Source organism: Limulus polyphemus, unplaced genomic scaffold, assembly GCF_000517525.1.
Source record: "Limulus polyphemus unplaced genomic scaffold, Limulus_polyphemus-2.1.2 Scaffold4057, whole genome shotgun sequence".
NCBI classification, from domain to species: Eukaryota; Metazoa; Arthropoda; class Merostomata; order Xiphosura; family Limulidae; genus Limulus; species Limulus polyphemus.
In genome coordinates this window covers 94,697-103,346 of record NW_013669667.1, presented here as the reverse complement: position 1 = coordinate 103,346, position 8,650 = coordinate 94,697, and the positions used below count along the sequence as shown (strand labels likewise).

Genomic DNA, 8,650 nt, shown 5'->3' with positions numbered 1-8,650 from the left:
TGAGGAACGACGGCTGTATGCTGGTCTAGGTATTACCATGTGTGAGGAACGACGGCTGTATGCTGGTCTAGGTATTACCATGTGTGAGGAACGACGGCTGTATGCTGGTCTAGGTATTACCATGTGTGAAGAACGACGGCTGTATGCGGTCTAGGTATTACCATGTGTGAGGAACGACGGCTGTATGCTGGTCTAGGTATTACCATGTGTGAGGAACGATGGCTGTATGCGGTCTAGGTATTACCATATGTGAGGAACGACGGCTGTATGCTGGTCTAGGTATTACCATGTGTGAGAAACGATGGCTGTATGCTGGTCTAGGTATTACCATGTGTGAGGAACGACGGCTGTATGCGGTCTAGGTATTACCATGTGTGAGGCACGACGGCTGTATGCTGGTCTAGGTATTACCATACTTCTGAACATATCTGCTCGTTAGAATTAAATATCAGAGCATGAATGTCATATTTTTATTTTACAATATTTTCGTTTTGAATCGCAGGTGACATTGAACGTGAACTCAGTCTCCCTGTGACTCCAATGTTTGACCGGACTAGAACCTCAGTAGCTAGAATACAGGCTGGTAAATTTGTTTTTGTATAGAAATAACTTTATTCAAAAAGTTCTTAAAAAAACTGTTTTGTGTTAGTTTAGTGTTCTTAAACAACTGTTTTGTGTTAATGTAGTGCTTTTATAGAACTGTTTTGTGTTAATGTAGTGCTCTTAAAGAACTGTTTTGTGTTAGTTTAGTGCTCTTAAAGAACTGTTTTGTGTTAGTTTAGTGCTCTTAAAGAACTGTTTTGTGTTAATGTAGTGCTTTTATAGAACTGTTTTGTGTTACTGTAGTGCTTTTAAAGAACTGTTTTGTGTTAGTTTAGTGCTCTTAAAGAACTGTTTTGTGTTACTGTAGTGCTTTTAAAGAACTGTTTTGTGTTACTGTAGTGCTTTTATAGAACTGTTTTGTGTTAATGTAGTGCTCTTAAACAACTGTTTTGTGTTAGTTTAGTGTTCTTAAAGAATTGTTTTGTGTTAGTTTAGTGTACTTAAACAACTGTTTTGTGTTAGTTTAGTGTACTTAAACAACTGTTTTGTGTTAGTTTAGTGTACTTAAACAACTGTTTTGTGTTACTGTAGTGCTCTTTAACAACTGTTTTGTGTTAGTTTAGTGTTCTTAAACAACTGTTTTGTGTTACTGTAGTGCTTTTAAACAACTGTTTTGTGTTACTGTAGTGCTCTTGAAGAACTGTTATTGTACGAACATTTGATGTGTCATTACGACTTGTGTTATCTCATTTGCTTTCTGAGTTTCAGATTTCTTCCGCTATGTGGTGTCTCCTCTGTTTGAAATCTGGGACCAGTTTATGGACACCTCTCTCTCAAAGAACTTGATGGAGAATCTGAGACACAATCAAGCCGTGTGGAATGAGGAGCTTGAGAAGGAGTTGGCTGATAAAGAAGAAACGAGTACAACAATTGGTTTAGCTGCAGTGGCCATGGAAGAGTGTGCTCCACTAGCATCTGATGAAGAAGATCCAATAGACGAACACGGAAGTTTATTTAGAGAATGTTTTTTCTTGGGAGAGGCTTTAGGGACTTTCCAGAGACGTCGCTACAGCATGCCTGTAAAAACATTCTCCGTTCTTCCACGTGATAACAGCCGCCAAAACAGCGTTTCCCAGGTTTTCCAGTATCGGAGGATGAGTAGTATAGGATTGTCATCTTCTACGTCATTCCGAGTTCCTAGCCCTAAAGTGTACATACCTTGTGAAGAAGTCACGGCATCCAGGCTCCTTCAACCCAGAACAAGCATTGTTTCGCTCTCAGCTGATTCTGTTTCACTATTGTTAGAAAGGCTTCAGACTTTCGCAGAAGTAGAAAAAGGACAACCGCCTCCTTCTCGTACGAGAAAGGCTGAGGAAGTTGGTAAACCAGAAACTACAAACAGAACTCTTTGGGAGGTTTTGCCCACTCCGATGTACGCTCACGGGGCAAGAACCTCACCAACCGAAACTAAAGGTAGTTCGTCAAAAACCGATGACTCCGTTAAGATGCACGTTGACGTAGGAGGAACATCAGATGATCCAGTTGTTGAATGCAACAACGGTTGCTGTGCACAATCCTCGTCTCCTAAATGCTTTCAAGTCGATACAAAAAATGCTCAAAAAACTGAATCTCCTAGACAATCAATTTCTAGTTCAATTCCGGGAGAACAGGGTACTTCCCAAAGAACTTCTGCACCTCAACAATCAGAAAGTAGTGTTAGTCTACGTGTACAGCTTATTGGACAGTATACAGAGCGTGAGGACGATTCATTCGGTGCTTCTTCAATAGTAGAACAAAAGGACGAGAGATGTTATGTTAAGTTTTTGTTGGGGGGAGATAAAGAATCCAGCAAACAAAGATCGTGGTCTTCCCACGTCACTCGGAGTTTGTCAGAAGAACACCCACAACCCCCGAGTAAGGATTTTGATTCTCCGGCGCCATCTTTAAAGGGTTCCACAAGCAGTTTAACTTCAATTAATTCAAGACTTACTTGTCGGAGAGGTTCGGCCCCCATGGTTATCACAAGCAGCACCCTTTCTGGTCTTCGGGATCTGAGTGGAGCTTCTGATTTAACTGAACATCCACGTGTTTCAGCTTTTGGACGCCGATGGTCCATTCCAGCTGAACCTGTGAATGGTTTGTGATTGAAAGTAACATAATCTGTGACCATCTAGTGATCTAAACTATAACTAAAAATATCGGGTATTAAATGTATTTCAGTGGTGGGTGTATTAATCTATAAACTGGGACTGCTTTCTCACACTGAATTAAATTAAGTGACGCACCTTTTAATCGCTCATTGAACGAGCTACAACTTTTTACATGTTCTGTTAATCACCACCAGGGTTAACTTGCTAAACTAGGTACCTTCAAAATATGTGTGTTTTTCTTATAGCAAAGCCACGTCGGGCTATCTGCTGTGTCCACCGAGAGATATTGAACCCCTGATCTTAGCATTGTAAATCCGAAGACTTACCGTTGTCCCACCAGGGGGAACATAAACTTAATTCAGCAAAATTAAAGCAAAACAAAAGAAGCAACATGCAAAGTATATTTTTGTTGAGATTTTAAAAAGCTTTATAGCAAATAATTGTAAAAATCTGAAGCATTTCTTTGTTGTAGGGAAAAAAGTGTCTATCGTATTTGTATTTCAACCACGCCAAGTCCGCCATATGGCCAAATAACAATACGAACCTCTAAATAACAAACGTGACCTAAAAAATAATTTCTGTAGTTGATTGGTAACAAATAGACGATGTCCAGTCCACTTAACGTAAAGACAAGCATTTTTGTTTTCTTCTGGCACAAGTTCACTGAGCGTTAGGCCTAACTCACAAATAAAACTAAACAATTACTTGTTAAATTTCATCTCGTATTTACAGCAAAAACTCAAAACTGCTGACTAATACACTAGTCAACACTGTAACAGACTTATTTATCTAACTAATTTGCAGTAATTTTTTCTCTCCTAATTCTCAAAACAAATTGAGACGTTACATGCAGGTTACGTCAAACCCAGGTGTCACACACATTATCAATACGTCATGCCAAGTTTTTTTTCTATCAAACGTGCAAAACGTCTGAATTAAAATCTAGTTTACAGTTATATATATATTTTCAAGAAGAGACTAGGGTGAATTGTAAAATGTGTCAAAGCTCATCTGAGAACTGAATATAATTTGTACGTATTGTTTAATACTTTCTGTCGTTCGGTAGGTTCTTTTTTATTACAGAGTAAAAATAATCCAAAGCCCTGTCCATCTAACGTTAGCGAAAATGGTGTATTCCTTGTAAACTTCTACAGAATACGTTCGTTGCTAAGCCTAAATCACAAAAACTTCTCCCAATTCCACTACAAAACTCAACACTTGCTAACTGACACGCGCAGTAATGGATCAATAACACGGTAAAAGACTAGCTTATCAACTAGCTGACCCGTTAACTGAATTAACTCTTAACTGACTCAGTAATTAACTGTCTGACTAACTTGATCTCCAATAATTCTCAGGTGTTTAAATATTGTTACACTATTTTTACGTAAGATTATAGAAACTTCGAGAACTCTAGAACTCGCGAAAGTTTCTAGACGTCACACATAATCCTTACGTCATACAAAGCCCCCTCTATCAACGATAAATAACTAAAATATTAAAAACATAGTCTACAATATTACTACGTATACACTGGCCCTCTTATGCCATGTAAAGTCGTGTGTTTGATTTCCAAGTGTGTGCGGGTGTATACGCATTTTTTACGTTCAGTTAATAATGATTATGTTGTTTAGGGTTAGCAATGGTCAGACTATACGATAAACATGAACGAGTTTTAAATAAACGCATTTTTTACGTTCAGTTAATAATGATTATGTTGTTTAGGGTTAGCAATGGTCAGACTATACGATAAACATGAACGAGTTTTAAATAATGTGTGGTCCCTCACAGATCAATGTTTCAATTTTCTAACAACTAACTTACCTAAATGCTGTAAGAATGGATGAATTATCGTTTGTACATTAGCTATCGTATTTAGTGAAGAGTTATATCACGTTCTAAGACTGGGTTAACTTTTTTTGTTGTACCTTTGAGCTAGCAACAATGTCTGTTGCTAAGTGTATTAGAATCATTTCTTGTGTTACTTTATTACGCAACCAGAGTACTTTAAAATATGTTTTTTATCTTTAAGGTTTGCTTGGCCATTCTGAGTCTCAAAACTTGAAAAACAAACAAGACAGGAGTTCTCATTATAGGACTTCACGGAAAGAACTGGTTCGACGTCATAGTTTTGGGCTGCTCGAGACCTTACTCGTTGTACCAGCATCGGAATCGGATAACGAAGGCCTTAGCACTGGACCAACGAACACGGGAACCACCTGCATGGCCAGAGGAAATAGTTCTGGTCGACCAGGAACAGTTCATCGTAATTTCAGCAACAGGGGTACCTTTGATATAGATAGTTATGAACCAGAAGGCAGCTACAACTCGGAAAGTCAAGCAATATTCCTTCCATGCATTTCACCTTCTACTAAACAGCTAGCAAGAAGACGAGGCTCCCTACCGGCAGACGTGCCCCTCTCCCTCATGTGCCGAGTGCAGCCCGTCGGAACTCCCTCCCACCCATCACCTGTTTATGGAGTAGAATCTCTTCAAAAACCAGACGGTGATCTTCCAGCTGCAAACCCAATTTCTCGAAGAAATTCCATGGGAGAAATTTTGCAAGTGCTTTTGGGTCCGGCGGGTAGTCGCTTCGCCCTCCAAGGTCTAAGTGGAGAATCCAGCACCGCAGCACAAGACACGGTGGTTATCGCAGGTCGTGCAGGAAAACAAGGCCTTCCTCGTCGAGGTTCAGGGGGTTTAGAGCTGTTCTCCGGATTTTGGCGCACCAAATCTCTAGAGAAGTCCCCCGAACCTCACGCTACCAAGCAGCGGATGAAACTTCCCCGACAGTCCTGCTCCCTAGACTCTGCAGGTTACCCCGAGTGGCTTCTCCAACCGGGAAGCCACGCTTGGTGCAGGAACAGCAATCTCACAGTTACCACCACCGGGTTCGTTCGACCCTCAGTGGTACGAAGACGAGGATCTGTACCTGTAAACGTCCCCCTCCTCTCAGTGAATTCAGGTATGCTTGAAAGATCTCATTATCCATCTTAAAAGCTATTGTAAAGCGGTTTGCCGAGGATCTGTACCTGTAAACGTCCCCTCCTCTCAGTGAACTCAGGTGTGCTTGAAAGATCTCATTATCCATCTTTAAAGCTATTGTAAAGCGGTTTGCCTATACGTTAAGTAATATATATATCGAAACGTACATTTTTTTAACTGACTTATCCACTGAAATTTTTGAGATTTGTGTTATTTGTGTATATCACCATTTGGTATCAACATGATTTTATTCGTTCTCGTATTTGACAAAATTGTTGCTCATTAATTGGACATTATATTTCAATGTATTAACGTCTGTACTATTGATAAGAAGTTCTGTTTTAGTCCTTGCTGTATAACTGTTTATTAATACTTCGTTTAAATATTTATATAACTTTCTGTCGTTGTAAAAATAAAAGAAAAAATCCAGCACAAAAAAAATATTAATCACTTAAAAATTGATGAACATCAACATTTCAAAATGTTTCGCGACTGTAGAAAAATTGTTTATTGTCGTTTTTGAAAAACACAACAGGCTTTAAGTATGTACGTATATGTGTTCGTAACAAAGCCACTTCGGGTTATCTGCTGTGTCCACCGCGGGGAATCGAACCCTTGATTTTAGCGTTGTAAGTTCGTAGACTTATCGCTGTCTTACCAGAGGACCAGGCTTTAAATCCAATTGTTTTTAATTGCAAGCTTTCTTCGGGCAACATTGTACTGTAAATATGTATATTCGTTTATCTGTGGAACACATTTTTAAAGACGTTTAATTTAGATGTGTTGTTTTTCTTATTCGTGGTCATCTCAGTGGTTTAACATGTGGTCATCTCAGTGCTTTAACATGTGGTCATCTCAGTGGTTTAACATGTGGTCATCAATTTAAGTTATTCCGAATGTTAAATATTCCACTCGTATTAAATCTTGTGTCCTAATTATTATTGATAGGAATATAAGATATTATAAGTATTGTTATTTTCTTTGTAGGTGACTCTCCATGAGGGGACGAGAAGGGTGTTTCTGTATACTACGCTGCGTTGTTGTGCTCAAAGTGTACTTTTACAGACTCAAACCCCATAATTTTGCAAGGTGTAGACAAAAACAAAGAAACTATGCAACAAGCCCGCAGTGTTGAAGGATCTCTCTGACGTGTTTCTTAGAATCTCACAAGGACAGATTTTACGATGCTCACAGTAAACAGAATGTTGTTGATCGTCATATCATGGGTATACTTGTCTGGATGCGTGCGTGCGTGCGTGTGTGTGAGAGAGAGAGAGAGAAAAGAATGAAAGTCAAAGCATTTGATGATTTTATTAATTACTTATGATGTGTTCGGAGGTGCTACAAATTAGAAACAGTAAAGTATTATTTGAACCGATGTTAGTTGTTGTTGAAAATCTTTGATTTATTGTTCAAGTCCGTGGTAACGTGTTCAGTATTAACGTATCCAACTGTAAGATTCGGATAGGTGGCCACTTTATCTTACGTTTCGTTTGGTGTGGTTTTTGGATCGGAAAGGAACACACGGGAGAATGAGATACAGCTCAAATTTTATTTTATATTGTCGCTATCGGCGTAATATGTAATTTGGTATTACACTGTCTGTACCATAGGTAAAGTATACCGTTGTATATCTAGCGAATGAAACGTTTACTATCGTATTTGTGCCGTTTTGAATTGGTTCTGTCGTATGTTTACTGTACTATCGTATTTGTACGGCATGGGAAGAGTATGCTGTACTTTGTATATACTAGAGAAAGGATGTTTTTGTATTTCTATCCCGACGTATTTCAAATCTTTTTCGTATAAAATATAAACAAGTTGGTAAATACTTTACACATAGAATTTAACAGTATACCTTATTTTAGGTTTCGTATCAGAGAAAGACGTTAAACCTGTCGTATAATATTTGTATTTCTAAGTATCAATTCTGTACATAAAGCTTAATAAGATCTAATGATCCAATGATCGTCGTGTTTACTTCTATCCATAAACTGATGATCCAATGATCGTCGTGTTTACTTATATCCATAAACTGATGATCCAATGATCGCCGTGTTTACTTCTGGCCATAAACTGATGATCCAATGATCGTCGTGTTTACTTCTATCCATAAACTGATGATCCAATGATCGTCGTGTTTACTTCTATCCATAAACTGATGATCCAATGATCGTCGTGTTTACTTCTGGCCATAAACTAGTGCTCCATAAGCCGTTGTAAACTAATTATTCAGTGTTCTTTGTGTTTCTTCCTTTCACATAGTAATGATCTTTTGGTTTTATGTGGCCTTTCTATTAACAGTTTGATAAACTGCAGGTCTTTGAATGTGATTCTGTCCCTACATCCGTATTGTTGTATGTTTTTCTGTCTATACAACCGTATTGTACAGAAGCTAAGACAGAACTATTCCTTGAAGGTTCTTATTACCTAAAATGTGTACAAACACCAAAAACAGGTTACATTATAACATATTAGCTACAACTCTCACCACCTGGTGACCACATTTGGTACTACACAGCTTTACTTAGCCAAAACTCCCAGCGTCTGGTGATCACATTTTGTACTGAATAGAAATACTTAGCCACAACACTTACCACCTAGTGACCACATTTTGTACTACACAGCCTTACATAGCCACAACTTCCAGCATCTGGTAACTACATTTTGTACTACACAGTTTTACTTAGCCACAACTCCCAGCGTCTGGTGACCACATTTGGTACTACACAGCTTTACTTAGCTACAACTCTCACCACCTGGTGACCACATTTGGTACTACACAGCTTTACTTAGCCACAACTCCCAGCGTCTGGTGATCACATTTTGTACTACACAGTTTTACTTAGCCACGACTCCCAGCATCTGGTAACTACATTTTGTACTACACAGTTTTACTTAGCCACGACTCCCAGCGTCTGGTGACCACATTTTGTACTACACAGTTTTACTTAGCCACGACTCCCAGCGTC

The 8,650-nt window shown here is 38.8% G+C and overlaps 1 protein-coding gene across 2 annotated transcripts; it reads left to right on the top strand.

The window, feature by feature from the left end:
* Positions 1–488: 488 nt before the first annotated feature.
* LOC111088583 lies at positions 489–8,644 on the top strand. 2 transcript variants are annotated; one of them, XM_022399121.1, is made up of 4 exons: positions 489–583; positions 1,312–2,679; positions 4,726–5,658; positions 6,666–8,644. In XM_022399121.1, exons 1-4 carry the CDS (start codon positions 541–543, stop codon positions 6,677–6,679), a joined length of 2,358 nt encoding a protein of 785 aa, XP_022254829.1. In that variant the 5' UTR covers positions 489–540; the 3' UTR covers positions 6,680–8,644. The 2 variants fall into 2 exon arrangements, with proteins under 2 accessions (XP_022254829.1, XP_022254828.1); XM_022399120.1 differs by having other exon boundaries at positions 1,306–2,679.
* The last annotated feature ends 6 nt before the right edge of the window (positions 8,645–8,650 follow it).

Coding starts and splice junctions, on each gene's coding strand:
- LOC111088583 (XM_022399120.1), top strand. CDS start 541: ATGTTTGACCGGACTAGAACCTCAGTAGCTAGAATACAGGCTG. Junction 584..1,305: donor AGTAGCTAGAATACAGGCTG/GTAAATTTGTTT, acceptor TTGCTTTCTGAG/TTTCAGATTTCTTCCGCTAT. Junction 2,680..4,725: donor TCCAGCTGAACCTGTGAATG/GTTTGTGATTGA, acceptor TTTATCTTTAAG/GTTTGCTTGGCCATTCTGAG.